The sequence below is a fragment of the Halichoerus grypus genome, chromosome 13 (genome assembly GCF_964656455.1).
Source record: "Halichoerus grypus chromosome 13, mHalGry1.hap1.1, whole genome shotgun sequence".
Lineage (NCBI taxonomy): Eukaryota > Metazoa > Chordata > Mammalia > Carnivora > Phocidae > Halichoerus > Halichoerus grypus.
Window position 1 is genome coordinate 93,771,338 of NC_135724.1, and position 19,403 is coordinate 93,790,740.

The 19,403-nt window shown below is 53.5% G+C and overlaps 1 protein-coding gene across 7 annotated transcripts in view; it reads right to left on the minus strand.

Moving 5' to 3' along the window:
* RIMBP2 (RIMS binding protein 2) overlaps positions 1-19,403 on the minus strand; it is a 205,254-nt gene that overhangs the window by 125,956 nt on the left and 59,895 nt on the right. Inside the window, exon 1 of one of the 7 annotated variants that reach the window (XM_078061135.1) lies at positions 7,832-7,854. The exons of 5 other annotated variants lie outside the window; for them this stretch is intronic. In XM_078061135.1, coding sequence (XP_077917261.1) covers positions 7,832-7,849 — 18 coding nt within the window. In that variant the 5' untranslated portion in view covers positions 7,850-7,854. Of the gene's footprint in view, positions 1-5,794; positions 6,094-7,831; positions 7,855-19,403 lie in introns of those variants that run through there. One more of the 7 variants, XM_078061145.1, reaches the window with a different exon arrangement.

A 19,403-nucleotide genomic window follows, 5' to 3' on the forward strand; every position in this document is an offset into this window, starting at 1 on the left:
AAGTCCGAAACACAGAGTTCAGGAAAACTGAAATTCTCTATGATAAATGGAACTTTTGAAATATCTAAGCTGTTGAAAATTTCATAAGAACGTATTTGAATAGGGGTGCCTGGGTGGCTCTTGATTTTGGCTCAGGTCGTGATCTCGGGGTCGTGAGATCGAGCCCCACATTGGGCTCCGTGCTGGGCAGGGAGTCTGTTTGGGATTCTCTCCCGTTCCCTCTGCCTCCCACTCTGCTCTTCCCCGAACTCACTCTCTCTCTCTCTCTAATAAATAAATGATCTTTTAAAAAAAGAATATATTTGTATAATTATTCCCTGCAGATTCATAAAAAAAAAAAAAGTAGTGATTTAAAAAACACAAAAACAGGTTTAAGACGTGAGGTGTTCAGACGTGGGCTCTGAATCACGAGTGTGCCGTGACGAGAAGGGTCACCGTCCCCACAACTCCGTTACTACTGATTAAGTGGGCTAACGTTTATTAAATTGTTTCTTATAAATTGGGTTCTATAATGTCAGTACATCATGACTACCCCTCATTTGCCTTCTGACGTCCCCTGTGGGGGAACGTCGCCTCTTGCTCAAGTCCCCGGTCTGTGCTCGGCCCCCCGTCCTCCTCTGCCAGTGGGCGCTGGGGGCCCAGGAAGGATGGAGGGAGGGGCCACGCCCAAGGTTTCCTGTCACCCGGGTCCCTACAGGGCAGACTGTCCGGTAGCAACAGCTCGCTCCTACCTGCACTCCCCCCATATTGTGCCTACGCTCCTACCTGCACTCCCCCCATATTGTGCCTACGCTCCTACCTGCGCTCCCCCCATATTGTGCCTACGCTCCTACCTGCGCTCCCCCCATATTGTGCCTACCCCACCCGGTGCCCCATCCACCCTGTCTCTGGGCGTCACTACACCAGCCCTCGGGGTGCTGTGTGATTAGCATTTCAGCACAGACACGTGAAATTCTCTGCCGAAGGACCGGTGTGGTCTCTGTCTCCTGACCCGACCCCAGGGATGCACCTGTGTCTCTCAAACAAGCCTCTGTCTCCTCCCTGTGTCTCAGAGCCGTCTTGTCAACATGGTCTGCCACACATCAAGGAGGAAATACGGGGACTTCTGTCACAGAGCCCTCATGTGTCATGTTCCCTCCAGATTTCCCGATTTGCCTGAAATCGAACGCCAGGCTCTCCCTCCCTCGCGCGTTAGGCAAGGTTCTCGGGGTTGTAAGCAACAGACAGAGCCCTGGGCTACCTTACGCTGGAAGACAAGTCTGCTGGCAGGCTGCTGGGGGCTCCCCTAACACCCGAAACAGAGCTCTCCGGCCACAACCTGGCAAGAGGGGAAGCCGGATGTCTCAGGGGACTCGGCGAAGGGTTTGAGAAGTTTCCAGAAGGCTGCCATTCTTGTACTTCTGCTCCTGAACACCTTCAGTCCCCAACAGTAAATTCGCAGGAGCCCGAATCGGATGGCCAGGCTTGGATCTGGGCCTCTCTGCTCAGGCCACCCCCGCGAGCAGGCAGGGTGCACGGTAACCGCATGGACCCTGGAGGCCTCGCCAGAGAACGGAAACTGTTTCAAGCCAGATACTCGGCCGTTTGGTCCTGGTTTCTCACGACGACACACCCCTCTGGGGAAAGACCGCCGTGCAGCTCCCAAGACTCCAGTGGCCCCTAGGCTACCCGTCCCGCTAACAGACCCTCTCGCGCGCACGCTTCTCCCCACGTGCTTACGGCGAAACGCTTTGCCTTGAAACGTCTGTGGGAAGCACTTCCTGTTCGCCAGCCCCAGAGTCAGATCTCATAGAAATGATTTGATACAAACCATCTTGCAAGCTCTTTCTTCCAGACCCTATGAGGTGGGCAGAGTTTCCGGAATATCAGACAGGCGTTGACAGAGGTATAACAACTAGTTTGGGACAGGAGGGTGTTCTCCGATGAGAAAAAACATAGAAATTCCAAGAGTAGATTTCTAAAGTGCGTATACGCTCCTTGCACCACCAGCGCACACATCTGAGCCGTTTATCAGTGATGAGAACACCTGTCTGCTCTCTACTCCTCGGCAACCCCACCGAGCAGCTCGTGCAGGCGTACCTGGGAGGCTCCAGGTGGGAAATCCTGCTCACATGGGCGCAAACGGACACGCCCAGCCTCTGCAGCCTCGTGGGGCTCCTCCGCTGCCTCCAGGGAGGCAGAGCGACTGAGATCGCGAGCCTAACACCGAAGAGAGCACCTTCCAGAGAAGAGTAGACGTCTGTTACCTTACGAAGGAAGTGCTCCCTCTGGCCACCGAACAGACGCCTGCGCTCCTTAGTGCTGGTTCTCCCCAAAGCCACCGCACTCCTTCCCGCTCTCGCACAAAAATCCAGTCAGTATAAGGCAGGCATGGCACGATTGGCTCTCGGCATTCAAACGGTATCGACTGAAGCGTTTGCACAAATAATGACCTCATCGAACCTGAGTTTTGCCACACAAATCCGCTTTACACACAACTGTACAGGAAAAGAACAGCACGTTTGCCTCAAAATGACGTCTCCCAATTGCTTCCACAATACAGATGCCGTGGGAGGGGACGCCTGGGTGTGCCCCACGGAAGGACACCCTCTCGTCCGTCCCCCACGTGCGACTCACTAAGCCCCCGTCGGGATGGACACTGAAGGGAGGGAAGGGTTGGTGTGTCCATCCCTGGAGGAGAGTAGCATGAGCCAGGAAGCAGCATCACGTCGTGACTGAGGGGCAGGACCCCGGAATATCCGAGAACCGCCAGCTCAGAGCCTCGTCCAGGGGTGGCCTCGGAACGCTGTCCTTGTCTCTGCCCGACACGGGACCCCACAAGCTGAGGGACGGCACTCGGAGAGGCAGCTAGCCCGGGGAACACCCGGTCCACCCTTACGGGGACGGCAATGGCCACGGCTGATCCGTGGCCACCACGTGAGAACGGCCACAGCAGTTACGTGGATGCCATCATGCTTGAGTGTAGCCAAGGGTTTAAGGCAGTAGAACAACTGATCCTGAATTCAGCAAACACTTACGGAGTGCCTCCTGTGTGTTGGGCACTGTCCTACAGGCTGGGAACCCAAATACGGGGGGAAACAGGCAAAGCCCCCGCCTTCATGGAGCTCAGGGTTGAACACGTAGCAGAGACTGAGAAAAAAACTGCCATTTGAAGTAAAAATCCATGGTGATCCTTTCCACAGGCGGGGGAAGTGGCCCTCGTCTGCCCACCCGGGGGCCACCTGAAGGGAGGCAGGATCGGGCAGGGCGCGGAGGAGGGTGTGGAAGCCGGACGCTTGCAGACGCCGCTGCACAGCGCAGCCCGGCCGCGCCTCCCAGACAGCCCTCGTGGACACGGCGGTCAGCACCTGACTGGGGGGGGCAGGGGGGAGGGCAGCCAGGCAGCGCCCAGGGGCAGGGAGGGCGTGCTCAGGGCCACGGCTTTGTCAGGAAAAGAGAAATTTAAAAAAAACTATATAGATATATATATGTAAATATATTATTTCTTTTAGGATTTATAATATATAAATTTATAAATATAATGCATAATATATAAATATGCAAAATGAAAAACATTCACAGCAGTCAGAGAAGATGACAAAGCAGGACCGGTTGTTGATTGGGGTAGGGTCACAGGTAACTATTCCCCTTTAGTTAAAAATGTTCTTTTTGGGGGCATCTGGATGGCTTGGTCGGTTAAGTATCCAACTCTTGATTTTGGCTCAGGTCATGATCCCGGGGTCCTGGGATCGAGCCCCACGCCAGGCTCCCCGCTCAGCACAGTCTGCTCCTCCCTCTCCCTCTGTTGCTCTCCTTGCTTGCTCACACTCTCTCTGTCTCAAATAAATAAATAACATCTTTAAAAATGTTCTTTTTTTTTTTTTTTTTTTTAACTAGGCTCCATGCCCAGCGTGGAGCCCAATGCAGGGCTTGAACTCACACCCCTGAGATCAAGACCTGAACCGAGATCATTGGTACAATCGTTCCAGAGATCAGTGTGTGTGCGTGCATTGCCTACAGGAGACCCTGGTGGGCACAGAGCACAAGCCACCGACCAGGGCATGACCCGCAGGACCCGGGCCTCGGCACAGATGCCCTCCCTGCTCCCGGAGACCCTGGCCACGGCAGGAGCGGGGAGCAGGATGGGCCCGCGTGACAGGGAGAACGGGCAGCACGGTCCAGGCGGCCCTGGGAGCCTGCCAAACGCTGAGATGTGGGTAGTTTTGAAAGCTCCTGGGGCCCTTCCAAGACTCAGAGCCAACTGCTTGCTCCATGCAGAGACCCCCCCCTTTCTTCTCAAGTCGCCCCCTCGCACGCCTCCCTCTCGGCTCTCTTTCCAGCCATGCCCACGCTTCTGCAGGGACGGGACAGGATGCAGAAGTCACAGAGAAAAAAGACTTGCTGTTTCTGAAGGGAATTAAAATGGCAAGCAGAGATCCAAGCGGCCAGGGCTGTCGCCTCCTTGTGAATTTTCTTCTACATGGATTATCCCCGCCCTGAGGTGACGCCCGAGTAATACGGTCAAGCTTTCATTTTCCTCCCTTCAAAGGATTTCTAGTTAAACATAAGTAGCAAAGAAGGAAATCACCAAAATGAGGTAAAAAAAAATCCATCAAAAGACTTAAGATAAAAATCCTGTCACACATGCCACATTGTTTTAGGTCGGAGATAAATTAAGTGCAAGGTGCAGCAAGAACGGGCTCCCCTGGGGGTGGCAATCACACACCCTCTGACCCTCATCACCCGAGGGAACGTGCCCAGTGGGCGAGCCACCAAAGCCCGGAAACACAGACCGGGAGGGAGGACTCCTCGTCCTCAGTCAATGTCAGAAAATCCTCACACAAGAGAGTCCAATGCTCACCTGGTTCTGTTCCCAGAGATAAGGGAATTCTGGGGCAAATTATTTCCTTTTAAAGAATTTCTGCTCTAGCTCTCACTGTATTTTTGATGTGGATACGACCCTGAGTGTGTGTGTGGGAGGCACGTCCGTGCCGCTCCACTAGGATGAACACGGCAGGTGCGCCCCTCGGAGGCCAGACTGAGGGTCTGGGCGCTGCGCCCACAGGCGGCTCTGCAGTTCCGGCGTTCTGCTGGGAAAGGGGCGCGGGCTGGGACGGCGCACGGGGCCCGACGAAGGCGTGGACAAGCGGTCTGTGGCTTCCCTGCCGCACGCTAGGGTGGACACCTGGAAGGCGTGGGCCGCCGCACCCGACGCCCCCAGCCCCCTGCACTGTTTTGATGCCGCGTCCTGTCACACGCACACTCTCCTCCCGCGGGGGCTCGCTCTCTCCCTGCTGCTTGTGCTCACAGGGAAGACCCAGCTCCCTGGGACCCGCCCTCCGGGTGGGATCGTGTCACCTGCTCTGGCCAACGACCCGTGAGCAGAGGCAGCAGGTACCGTCTTCTGGGCCTGAGGACTTAATGGCTGACGCCAAATGCTCCAAACACCTACAACTCCGGGAGGGCGGCCAGCGATGCCTCAGATGGTGGCTGCCACACTGTGTGGGTCCCTGAGGTTCAACAGCGAGCAGAGAGCCCTGTGAACCCAGCACAGGCATGCAGCTCGAGCAGGAAACAGGCGGCTGAGATTGGTGCATGTTTGTTACTGCCGCATGATCTAAACTTTCCAGACTGACACAGGAATAGATTCCAACTCCCCAAAACTCAAAACATACGTGTGAAATTTCAATCAAGGTATAGCCAAACCCTCTATCAATAAAAATGCAAAACGTTTCCAGGTTTCTTTGCTGTTGTTTTTTTTTTACTGTTACAAACAATGCTACATTGTACGTATTTATATTTAATAGTTATTTACCTTTCCTTGAATGCCTTCAATTGGATGCCTGCAACGGTCAGGAGGTAAACAAAGAAAAGAAAAGAAAGGCAAGGAAATAGGAGAAAACACATAGCTTTGTGTCCAGGGACACGAGCGTTTTCCCTGGCTCCATTCTATCTGAGAGGCGGGGATCTGCGGCTCCTGCCCCCATGTGCAGAGGGCTCAGCAGGTTGGCCCCCAACCCCGGGCGCCTCTAGCAGCCCGCCCCCAAGTGCGGCTCAGCTGGCGGGGGTCTCAGTCCTGAGCCGCGCACTGGGGAGATGCGTCCTCCGGGGAGCTGCAGATGGGTCCGTGTGTGTGTGCACATGCGTGTGTGCTTGCTCATACCCAGGACCAAAGCAATCACCCAAAAAAGAGAATCAAACCAAACTGTTCTTGCTCCCTTGCCAAGTGGTGGGCAAACGCTCATCTCGCTGGGCCTGGAAACCAGCACACGCTGGGGATTAAGACGATGCTGGCAGGGCGGGCATGATGCTTTGGAGCTCTTCAGCACAAGCTGCCGGAGCAGCTCGGAGGCGCCCTGCCCGGGAGCCAAGAGGCATATGCACGCACCACATGCCATAACTGGAAGCCCTGAGTCCTAAATGAGTCACACCAGGAAAGAGATTGCAAAATGGCGCGTTTCCATTGCAATCAGGGAAGGTGCCGTGCCTGGAAGCAAAGAGCCGCATGTCAAAAAAAAAAAAAAAAAGAAAGCCTGAAAACACGGCTACGTCTGGCTGGGCAAAATAGGAGCTTCTAGATAAAGACGAACGCAAAAGGAAGTGAAGGCTGGCCCAGACCCTTGCTGCATCCTCACATGCTGAGGGCACGTGCCGGCTGGCTCCAGCCCTGCGCTTGGCCTCTCTGGGTCCGCCTGGTCAGGACACGCCAGGTCCCATTTTGCTTCTCTGACCTGGGAGAACTGCCCGTCCTGTAGCTGCCGCCCTGAGCTCGGGCCCCAGGCTTGGGTTCAAAGAGATACAGTGACACCAAGCCGACCGAGTCCTGCAGGGAAGGGGCCTTTGGCAGCTGCGGTCCCCACCACCCGCCTCGGGTCCCGCGAGCCGCTCTCTGCCACCTGGCTGATTCCCTCATTATGACCCGGGCCCCCCAGGCCTGTGAGTTTGCAGGCTCTGAGATAAGGGGGGGAAAAGTGTCAATAAGAAAAGACCAAGAGCAAATGGACCAAAGTAAAAAGTGTTAGCACGGCTAATTGTCTTTCTATTATCGATTTCCTCAATCTCTCTGAAATGCATTTCAGTAGCTTAAAAGTATTTTAAAAGTAGTTATTAAAATGACCACAAGCACTTTCAGTGATCAACCAGGGAATATGCAATTAGACTGTCTCTTACAAAATCATTATATTTCATAGCTCTGTCTGGCCCCGGGGGGTATTTGTAAATTAAGACGGGGAAGACTCAGTGGGGAGGGATGCCCTGCACTGTGTCTCACCCCCCTGGGTGGGGGGCAGCTGCCGAGGGCACGCACTCAGCACCCGGAGGCATGTGTGATCTCGCTCGCCCCGCGAGGGCGTCCTGTTCAGAAGGGCCGGCTCCTCAGCCCTACTCCCCATCCTTCGCACCTGCTCCGCCCCCAACCCGTCGGACTTGTCTCTCCTCCATTCTTGCTCACCATTCCAACTCCCCTCCAGTCTTCAAACCCCAGCACAAGCCCCACCTCCTCCAGGAAGCCTGCCTTCACACAAGAGCGGAAGGGAGAGGGACCCTGGTGCCCATCAGCTACAGACACATCAGCACCCACCTGAGATGCTCCCGTTTCCAGAATCAGAAAGACTGTGGGACAGGAGAGGGACAACTGTCCAAACCCCAGGTGACCGAATGCTACCTAGGGCATCGGGGGACACATCACTCCGTAGCTCACTTTCTCACCTGATACACACTGTTCTGTTCTGTCACCTGCTTACCATACCAATCTCGTTTCATTCCCGAATGACACAGTAAGCAGCAGGAAGAACGGCCTCCCCCCGGCGTCCGCCAAGGCCGCTGCCCAGATGTGCACTCAGATGGTACTCACCACAGCGCACGCGTTCATGACACTGGTGTCCCAAACATGATTAACATTCTTCCTGGCACCTGCAAGGCCCTGGGGGGGGGGTGGGGTTGCAACGATAGAATCAGGGATTCCTTCTGAAATGAATCTCATCTGATGTTTGTGCAGCGCATCCTGGGTTAGACACTTTGGAGACTGGTCTTGAGTCCTGAGTACCCCGCCCCCCAGAACGTCGGCAACTGTACGTAGCTCAGACTTGCTAACTGCTAACCGAACAAGCCCTGCTCTCCCCTCCAACACCTGCACCTTCACGTCCAGCTGCAGTCAGTGACAGAAGCCATGAGACACACGGTCCCTCTCAGGAAGACCCTGGCGGGGGCTGCCAACCCCACCAGGACCGGCAACCTCACGCATCCTCCTTAACGGAAGGATTCACACACACGACCGCAAGCATCCATACACTTCTCTGTCATTTTCCGTGTTGCTTTCCGCTGAAATGAGTAGAAACAGACTCATTGTTTAAAAAGCTCTCAGTGAAAAGCACTCATTATGCACCCAAGAAATCAGTTCTCTTTCTGCAAACAAAGCTCCTCACTTCCCCACCTAGGGTCCTGGGGAATCAGCTGTCAGGAAGGGTCAGCCCCGAGACCAGGGGGAGCCTGGGCCTTTCTGCTCCTTGAACACAGGCCAGCAATTCCCAATGGCCCAGGACCGACTGAGTATGCATTGCCCGCCCAGCTCCCCCATGACCACCTCGCACTCCAGCCGCTCCTGCTCAGGAACTAGGGAGACCGCCCGTCCTGGTTTGCCTGGGACTGAGGTGCTCCCCGATGGGAAACTTCCGGTGCTAAAGCTAGCAAAGTCCCAGGCAAACTGGGGCAAGAGAGGCAAACACCCCTGGTGTTCCTGCCTTCACAGGGGCTGCTTCCCCCTAAAATACCTTCTGCATTTACCGGAACCTCACCAACCCCCTTTGAGGCCCCCAGGCCACGAGCTGGCCCTCCTACAGACTCCTCAGCAGGTATCCCTGCTCTTCTCTGCCCTGCAGCCTATTCTTTGGTTGCTCAACAATCCACCTCCCGGGGCCTTCACGAAGTCAGACCTGTGGGTTTCCAGTTCCGCCTGCAGACGGCAGAGGGTCCGCAAATGGCGCTGAGCACCCCCCACCCCGCATCTTTCCTCCTGTTACAAAACATGTCAGCAGCACCCACTCTCCTCTCTGAAAAAAGCCCCTGCAAATTCTTCCAGCATTTTTATCGGTTTAGGGATTTATTTTGTACCATCAGACCTTTAGTCCATCTGGAGCTTGTGTTGGTGCGAGGTCTGGAGAAGGAATCTGACAGCATGTGTTATTCAGATCAGTGAGACAGGTGCTCAAGCCCAGCTCCGCGTGGGGAACGGTCCTGCCTTCCCACTGGTTTGAACTGAAAACCGTTTCAGATACCAAGTTCTTCTCCACAGTAACAATAATAATAACAAACCTTTACCGAACACGTAGGTCTGCCAGGCACCGTGCGGGGCACTTTGGACAAGGCCAACACTATCGCTCGCCCATCTTATCGGCAGGACACCAAAGCGAAGAGAGCGTAAAGCAGCAGTTCTCAAACTGTGGTCCTGAACTTGTCAGAAATGCAAATTCTCGGCCCCACCCCAGACCCACAGAGACAGAGCCTGGGGGCCCCAGTGGTCTGTGGCGGACCCAGCCTCCGGGTGATCCTGAACCCCCCACCCAGGCCTGAGAGCCACTGGGGTAGGGATTTGCCGAGTGCCACACAGCTGGTCGGTACAGGAGGGGACCCTGACCCAAGCAGGCTTATTCCAGGATCCACGTGGGTAGCTGCCACGAGCATCGTGCCTCAGAAAGGCATGCTCGTGCCCTGGAGGGCTGTGTTCTCTCTACCAGGAGAAACTTCATGTTCACCGATGCTTTAAAATCTCTGAAAATCCCATAGCCTAGCCCTCCACCTCATGATAAAGATTTCCAAATGCCATTATTTCCTGCACCTAACAACAAGCAAAGCTAAGTGGCTGATAATAGTGATAATAAGAACTAATAATTATAAAATAAGAGCAATAAAACAGCTAATGCTTGGCTGAGAGCCCACCATGCGTGCAGAGCCCTCCCAGGTGGGTCCAGTGCTCGCTCCTTGGTTCAGAGGAGAAAATGCACATGGGGTGTTCACACGAGCTGCCCACCTGGCCTGTGTACCCCCAGGACCCAGCTCTCTGGGGAGGATGGGAAAGTTCTCGGGGAGAGGAAGCTAGGATGGGGGCTGATTGGTGCTCCAAAGGGAGGGTGAGGCTGGTCTGAGCCCCACGAGGCTCCATTGTCCCCAGGAAGAAAGGTACCCCCCATGAAAATCCCAGACTTATCTGCACGTTGAAATCACAGGGGACGCGGGCCACACCCCAGACCAGCTCAGCCGGGCTTCAGGGGAGGGGCAGACATGCCAGGAACACTGTTCCCAAATCAGTTTCTGGGAAGGATCGGAAGCCCTGATAGAGGCCACTGAGCGTTCCTTAGATCTTCTCAGGAAACTCATGGAAAGATCTTCCAGGTAGAAGCACCAGTGCCAGGAGGGTAATCCCCACACCCAAAAACAAAGGGCGTTCATTATCAGGAGCCCAGTGAAAACCTGTGTCTGTGATGAGCCTTCTCAGCATGACCCTGAGCACTCAGGAGACGGAAACCGACCCTGCAGAGCATCATCCCGGCAACCTCGGCTGAAGCTATGTCCACCGCTGATGGACAACAGACGTAATTGCTCATTAGCAGCTGCTGTCCTCCCCTGGAGCAGACAGCCTCAGAACAACAAGTGCACACTCGGGCCTCGTTCTCCGTCAGGACTCCTGCCGGAAAAATCACCCCCCGCGAAGCACCATCAAGACGTCCAATCTACTTCAGGGCTTCCTGCAGCCTGTGCTCATCAAGGGAAAGCACGCAGCATTGGGCCAGAGACAAAGCTGAACATCCTGCAGCTAAAGGATTTCAGGTGACGTTAGAAAAATAAAAAATAAAAGGTTCGCATCTGCACGAAGTTTACGCACGGAGGTGCTCACGTTTCTCCTGAACGCAAAACTGGTCTGTGATTCTCTTGCTGGGAACAACCACTAAGTTTCACCTTCCAGTTTGTCTCTGATACTTTGTAAGCAAAGCAGTTTTAACACATCATCCAGAAAAGGCTGCGTGTACAAAGGTTCCACCTTCCATTTCACAAGCAACCCATTCCCCACCCTGCTGAGGGGTAGCGCTGGGCACGAGGTGCGTGAGACCCCCCACGCGGGGAGCAGATTCTCACCCCGAGCAATCGTGGGCCGGCGGGATGTGGACCACCCTCTGCAGTGTTGAAAAGCGGAGCAAAGAGAACATCAGAGTTCCCCCAACCACAGTATTTTTGAGGATGTGGTGGGGGTTGTCCCAGCGTGGCTGGTGTGGACGTCCCCAGGTCCACACGCTGTCCTCACGGCACTGGAGTTGTGACGATTTGGAACCCCTGAAGCCCATGTCTGCAATCCATAAAGCCCCTGAACCAACAGTTCCTGTTTACCCCTGTCACATCTTGGCGGGTCAGCAGAGAAAATATCAGGTGTCCATATAGACCCTCAGCTACGTGTGGTCTGTGTTTCCCTCCTCGCCTCACCACGGCGGACTGAGCGCCAGTCCGGGGAGGGGCCCTGCAGCCCTCCGGCTGTGGCTAAGGGGCCTGACCCTCCATCCTAACTTCTCACCATATGACCCATATCACTAGCGGGCTCTTTCCGCGAGAAGTGTCCGCAAAATATGGCTCACAGCTCATCGGGTCACTACAGCAGTTGAGGGGGCCATGACCAGTATTTTGCAAACCGACGAGAAGAGAATAAACACAGAACAGAATGGAATAGCAGGACCCAGACAGGACCGCACTGAAAAAGGCAGATATGAAACCTGTCTTCCAAGGTGAGTGCGCGTCCCCGTGAATACCGTACCTCCTTGTATGTTTCCTCCATGGTTCAGGGTTAAAAAATGTTCAAAAAAATCACTGTTCTAAAGTTACAGCTTCCCAGAGATACTTTGGATTCACTTTTAACTAGAAACGTCTGCCCTCTCATTTGGGTGGGAACAGAATGTCCCAAGAAAGCTACTAACCCCCAGGAGGAAGCCGACTCTGTTCCGCAGCAGCAGTGACCGCGGTAATCACGGCAGCCCGCCGCTGGTCACGTCCACTCGCTGCCATGCCTCACAGGTCTTACTAGGGCCCTTGCCCCGTAACTGGCTCATAAGGTAGGCGCTAGCAGGTGCCACCTGTGGGCCGCCGCAAACATAGCCCAGTTCCAAAACGCACCCACAGCCTGCGGCTAGCTGGGGTCGGAGCCTGGGTCTGACCCCAGGAAGCCCAGCGGCAGAGCCTGATCCCATGACTGCAGTAGCTCCAGAACTGGCAAAGACCCTGAGGTAGAGACAGGTGCACGCGTTCACACACCAAACGAAGGAAATGAAAATGCCACCTTCGAGATTTTGACTCCAGCACAGCATGGCCTGGTACCGAGGAGGGCGGAACCCCTACGGCCAGCGAAGGCACGAGAGGCTCGAGTTCTAGAAATAAAGTGCACGAGAGGCTTTGCAACTGAAGGACTGACGTGCAAGTGTGGACGTCGGTGGCATTTACCCACCCAGACGGAAACCTGACACTCACACCGTGACACCTCCTCTTTCTGAAAACCTGCCTCAGAGCGCCCTTACCTATGCTGAACGCGGAGCTTTGGCCGAGAAGGAGCCTGGGAAGACTTCTGAGTCACCAAAGCAGGTGTGTCCCGACTTCGTGCGGCTGGCTTTCCGGAAGACCGTTTCAGACCCTCACTCGGGACCCACTCACGCTTAATTTGCACATGGTTCTAACCAGTCCGCTGATTTGCTTTCCAGTTCATAGCCGACTGCAGGCAGGCAGGGAGGAGGCAACGGTAAACAGATAGGCGGAAATCTGTTCATGAAGAAGCCAGGGACGTTAATGCCAACAGCCACATTTATTGAGCACTTACTGTGTGCTGGCCGTCATGCCTAGGGCACTTGGTGCACTGCCTCAACTATCACTCACCAAACCCAGTAGGGGCCCTATTCAGCCCCCATTTCGTAGGCGAGGGAACCAGGCTCAGGGAACCTTGCCCAACGCCACACACTGCAGGACCAGGACGCGAACCCAGGCTTCAGGCTCCGCGACTCACATTCACGGTTCTGTGGCAGCCGCTCCCACAGTAGGAAACCTCCGAAGAGGGGACCCACAGGGACACAGCCTTGTTTCCGCACCCTGCACACATCCGACTGGGTCCAGCCTCACAGGCTCCAGCAGATCAGAGGCTGGACGGGGACAGGGCCCAGCACACATTCCCTGAGCCCGCTTTGCTTTGGCACAGTCCTGACGATGGCTTCTCTCGTGTGCGGCCACGGCTCTGTCATGTGGCTGCCCTCTCCTCGGCACCAGGGTCCACCAAGCCACCACATCAGCCCTGCTTCCCCTCCAGCCTCCAGCTGCCAGACCCTGGGGACACCCTGCCCCACCCCTCCTAACACAGCCCACAGGGCCGTCAACAGTCCCTGTGTCCTTTGGGACATCCCGGCTGAGAGTGCTCACTGTCTCCTGCCAGGACCCTGACCCACACATTCGCTGCCATTGCCAAACTCGACTCGTGGGAGGGGCTCGATGCGCTGGCTGACGGGGCAGCAAGTCCGGGGCTTCGGCTTGGTCAGCCCTCCTTGTCGAGGCTAATTCACTATGGACTTAACCAACTAGAAGAAGAGCCACCAGCAGCATTAGGGTCACTAGCTAAACAGGGTTAGTCCAGGTCGCCGGGACTCTTGACCTCCGGTGAAACCAGACAAACTCCGTCAATGCGGGGAGGGGCGGGCGAGGGAAGGAAGCAAGCTCACTGGCAGATGTGATTCTCGCCTTTCTTTCTTGTTGGATTGGCAGCCACCGACTTGTGGCACATCCATCAGGCTGAAAAGCAAGTTATGTCCACGGGTTAAAAATTAATTTACTGTCCAGCCTAGCTTCCAGCTTGATGCCTTAATTGAATTTTGTTATGACAGTGGAGCTGAACTCCAAGGCCCAGCTTTCGTCCAGTCTAGAGGCCCCAGCATTGGGGGGGAGGTTGATGAGCTCCGTAATGCAATTATCCTCCAGCACGCACAGAATGCTTATCTCCAAAGTCACTCTGAATTCACCCTGAGTTCTCATGCATGTGTAACTAGAACACAGTTACTGATCTACTTCTTCAAAGACGTGCTCAGTGGATGCGAGCCTCCAAAGGGACAGACAGAACTCTGTCCTATTGTGGGAAAGCCAGTCTTTGCAGAAACACTGTAACTGAGTTAAACATTTAACTGAGCAGCTACCGTATGTTCAGTTGCAGATGAGCATGGCATCATCCCTGCAGAGCTAGCCGTGATCCTTCAAGCTAAGGGGCATGGCGATGAGACAGGTTCGAGAGGCCCCTCCTTATTATGCCCCAGTAGTCTCTGGCCAAGAAAGGTCTCCAGAGATTTCTTTCTTTATTTACAGCATGTTTTGTATAGTGCTAACAGCCACATGGCAAATAGTAACCCCTGTTACCATCACAGCAATCCTAAAATGGGTGTCCCATCATTCCCATTTTGCACATGATGAAATAGGGATCATCTTCTCCATCTCCCTCCACAGCTTAACCTACCTTAATCACTTTAGCCCCAATGTTGCAAGGTGCATTCTGCATTATGAGTTGGGTCGGTCGTGTCTCGGGCACACCTCTGGAGTCGTGAGGAGTGTCCCTCGTGCCCTCCCTCCATCCTGAGTCTCCTTGCACTTCCTAGGGCTGGTGTGGATGGTGTGCACATGTCGGAGGCCAGTCACCCCTGTGCTTCCTCAGGGCCCCCTCCAGGGGCGGTGTGCCCCCGTCTCACAGAGCACTGGCAGGATGGCCTCTGACTCCCCTTTCCTTTTTGGGTGGATCTGGTGTTCTTTTAGCACAAATGGGGAAGTGTCATTTTGGCAGCTCAAAAAATGGAATTATTGAAATTATATATTTTTTTATCTATGAGAATATGAGAATCCATCCTAAAAGTGGTTTGTCAGGGACAACTTACCTCCCTAAAAAGGAGAAGGACATAGTTCTTCTCATTTACACCACTGAGGCTTCAACTGTGGCATTATTCAGCAAAGCGATACAATATCCAATTGTCTATCTTGTCATTATGCTATTTATTTTTTGAGACTACCCTTTTTTAAGTTTTTTTTTTTTAGTAATCTTTACACCCAACGTGGGGCTCAAATTCACAACCCCGAGATCAAGAGTCACATGCTCTTCCAACTGAGCCAGCCAGACACCCTCATCTTGTCATTATTTAAAGCCAAAATTGACACCGTGATTTATATTTAGAATATGTTAAAGAATCTTACATATAGAAAAGGAAATAAATAGGCACAAGTCAAATTCAAATTGCTAATAAATGCATGAGAACATTCAACCTCGCTCGTAATCAAGGATATGCAAACTCCATTTCCATCAGATGAGCAAAAATACACCAATCCGACTCTATCGAGTACCGACAAGGTGGGGAGCTCGTCTGCTCACATGGTGTTGGTAGGAGTGTAGACGGGTCCACCCACTGGAGGGCCGGCAGACAGAATCTGCTAAAGAAAACGTGTGCATGCCCTACGACGATCCCCAGTAGTTTCAGCTGGACTTGTGCACGCATGTGCTCAGGGAGGCGGGTGTAAGCGTGTCCATCACAGAGAAATGGAAAAACCCCAGTACAGCAGTGGATAAGGACTGCTCGTCAGCCTAGATACATCTCAAAGACCTAGCGAGAGTGAGGATAGCAAGCTACGGAATCCTGTGCCCGGAATGTTATAGTTACAAAAAACCTACATAAAAATACCACGTATTTCCTAAGGAGATAGAGGGACCCAGGCTTCTAGGTTTATAGATAGACGTGAACACATATTTAAAAACTTGGAAGGATACACAATATCCTAATAATACAATGGCTGTTTCTGGGGTATGAGGTGGGTATTGGAGTAAGAATTCAGCTTTTTTTTTTTTTTTTTTATAATGCTTGATTTATTTTTAAAGAGCGACATGTACCATTGACCTGGTCTCCAATAAATCAATGATGTGGAGAAAAAGGTGTTTTCAAGTAAAAGACTAAAAAAACATGGCAGCCGATATAACCCATGAAGCTTGACTGGATCCTGATCCAATAAAAATAAAGGACAAAAAATGTCCTGGGGACAACTGGAAAGTGTTGACTATGGGCTGGATAGTAGAGGATATTAGGAAATTAATGAGGATTCTTTGGTATGATAATGATACTACAGTTTGTGTAGGAAATAACCTTATTTTTATTTTTTAAATTTTTTTTTTAAATCAGAGAGAGAGAGCATGAGCACAAGCAGGGGGATCGGCAGGCAGAGGGAGATGCAGACTCCCCACTAAGGAGGGAGCCCGATGTGGGACTCGATCCCAGGACCTTAGGATCATGACCTGAGCTGAAGGCAGATGCTTAACCGGCTGAGCCACCAGGCATCCCAAGAAATAACCTTATTTCTAAATGATGCATGATGAAGCCATCAGGTAGCACAATGTCTGTATCTGTGAAATCGTTCAGAAAAAAGCCGGTGATTGATAAACTAGCAAATAGGACAGATTTTTAAATGAGTCTGAGAGGTGTGTATATGAAGGTTTGTTGTACTATTGTTTCAATTTCTCTGTATGTTTGGCATTTTTCATAAGAAAAAGTTAAAAGGTAAAGGGCAATGTGTAACTTTGAAAATATAAACAATCAAAATAACTAGAAGCAAATACAGTAAAAGAGTGGCTCCGTGATTCTGCATGGTGAGAAATACACGTGTGTTATTTTCTTCCCTATACTTTTCTTTAAAAAAAAAAAAAAGAAATCTCCCAAATTAAAATTAGCACTGAGAACATCGCACTCCTGGGATGACCACCACCTCACTATTTTCCCACCACTAACTGCCCAGAATAGTGTGCAGAAGGGAAGCCCTGGGTTCCCAGAGGTGCAGAAGCGTGGTGCGTGGGATGGACACCTGCTTCGTTTCCCTACAGCGTGGAGGATCGGCTGCAGCGGCCCCGGGGTTGGGGGCCGTGAGGAGGGACAGGCGGAACCATGATGAAGCACGGACGTTCCCGAACGTAAACACAGCTTGTCCTGACTCAGGAGCCTAAGACGGTGGAAGTTTAATTTCTGTGTGTAGACGCTGGGTAAATCCTGTGGTTAGCACGTGCACGGCCTTCAGCCGTGAACCTGAGCATCCAAAAACTCCGACGGAGTGTCTGACGCGGTCCCTCCGGCGGAAGGGGGCCCTGGATGACTGCTGGAGCTCAGAGCACACGCAGCGGGCAGAGTAGGGTCGCCCCTCATGGACTGTGCAGGGAGCAAGCAGCACGAGAGACCGTGGCCGACCCCACCACCACGGGAGCGCGCAGCGGGTAAGGGGCGGTGTGCTGAAGCCGGCTCAAGAAGGGGAGGGAGGAAGGGGCTAGGAAGCCTGTCCCCCGACACGGGGACTTGCTGCTGCAGGACTTGTCCAGGCCCCTGGCTTGTGGTGCGGGGCTCGGCTGGTACCGTTGGAGGGACCCCATCCCATCCAGACAGAGAATGGGCCTGCCCTGGCTGCCTTCTGCTGCTAGCTGAGGGCTCGGGAAACACCCGATCTGGGTCCCCTTCTTCCACTGGGTGGGGGGACATGAAATGCCCTGTTGCTGTTTTGTCCCTCCGGTCCTGGGGCCCCAACCAGCCCCCCTTCCTCCTCCACCTCTCATGCGTGTCGATACTTAACAGATTTTTTTAAATCAGTGACCACCTGCCTCTTTGATAGGCAAAGACAAAAGGGCCAAAACAAAGTAACATCTCCTGGCAATCTTCCATAGGTTAATGATGGACACTTTGTGACCCATAAGCGATATCATGATTCACTATAGTTAGTAACATTGTACTGTGTGTTCAAAAGTCGCTGAGAAAGTAGATCTTCACTGTCCTCATCACAAGGAAGAATTCTGTAATTGTGATGACAGATGTCGACCAGGCTTACTGCAGGGGATCGTTTCTCAACATACACAAATATCGAATCATGATGTTGCACCCTGACACTAACATAATGTTATACATCAATCAATTATACCGCAATAGAAAATTAATTTTTTTTAGGTTTGTAAGAAATAAAGTAAAATGCTTCCCCTCTAAATTGCGTCAACTGCCCGCCTCCGGCAGAAAGCCCACAATGCTGCAGGACCACGTGCACTGGGTAGAAATCTCGGCTGACTGATGAGTGTTTTGGAGCTTGCTCACTTCTCAAGGCTCTCTCATTTCATTTGCTCTCTCCAGACCAGAGGGAGGAGGGAGTCGGGGAGACTGATGGGCTGCCATCTGATACCCACAACAGGGCCATGTGTCCTGAGAAGCCCTCTCCTGCAGAGTTCAGGGAGGTCCCCGTGGGACCCGCAGCAATCCAGGTGACAAGGGGGTCTTCCAGACACAGCTCAGCAGGCTGGGCGCTGGGGCGGTTCCCACCGCACCGCTGGGCGCGGCGCACTCCCATCTCTGCACCAGAGAAGACAGGCGGGTAGAGCACCTGCCTGGGATCACCTGTGGGGATCACCTCTGTCCCGACTGGGGGACAGGCCGTCACCTGCTGGGGCCATCAGCCTCACCTTCGGGTCATCCAACGCTGGAGTGTGGCCCCAGGAGTATTTGGTCAGCCAGGGGAGGCATTTTTTTTTCATCTGCATTTAAATAACTTTTTTTTAAGATTTTATTTATTTGACAGAGAGAGACACAGTGAGAGAGGGAACACAAGCAGGGGGAGTGGGAGAGGGAGAAGCAGACTTCCTGCTGAGAAGGGAGCCCGATGCGGGGCTCGATCCCAGGACCCCGGGATCATGACCTGAGCCGAAGGCAGACGCTTAATGACTGAGCCACCCAGGAGCCCCTGCACTTAAATAACTTTTAAAAAAAATTATTTTGGATCTTTAATAAGGTGCCACCTTTTCCTCCCATTTCTTTATCTGCTGGCTGTTGGCAAGCAAAGCCCCCAGTCCAAAAATGGTGTGAGCCGGCTCCCCCACAAATGAAAAGCAGCCGTGTGTCGGGGTCCCTTGGACCACCCTGGGGCACTCCCGGGACTCAGCACACAGCCGGGCTCATGGCTATGACTTATCACAGCAAAGGGACACAGAGCAGACTCAGCAAAAGGCGAAGGTGCACGGGGCCCAGCCTGAGGGAAACCGCAGCAAGCTCCAGAGTCTCCTCCGGATGGCGTCACATTAGACTGACAACACGTGTGAGGAGCTGTCACCAGGAGGCCCATCGGAGACCCCGCCCCAGGGCGTTCACTGAGACACCCCCGCCTGGCCCCTGCCAATGTCCAGACCGCCGGAAGGAGAGCAGGTGGTCCGCGTGAGCCCCATGGTTTGTAGTCTGGACACCGTGAGCCCCTCTCCTCACCTAGGGAATGGTGGGGACCCTCCCAAAATCCGAGGTCCCAGTTGCCAGCAGGCCTGCAGGAATGGTGGCCTCGGCCTGGGAGAGAGAGCCCCCTCCCTGCGCAGCCCGGGCTCCCAGACG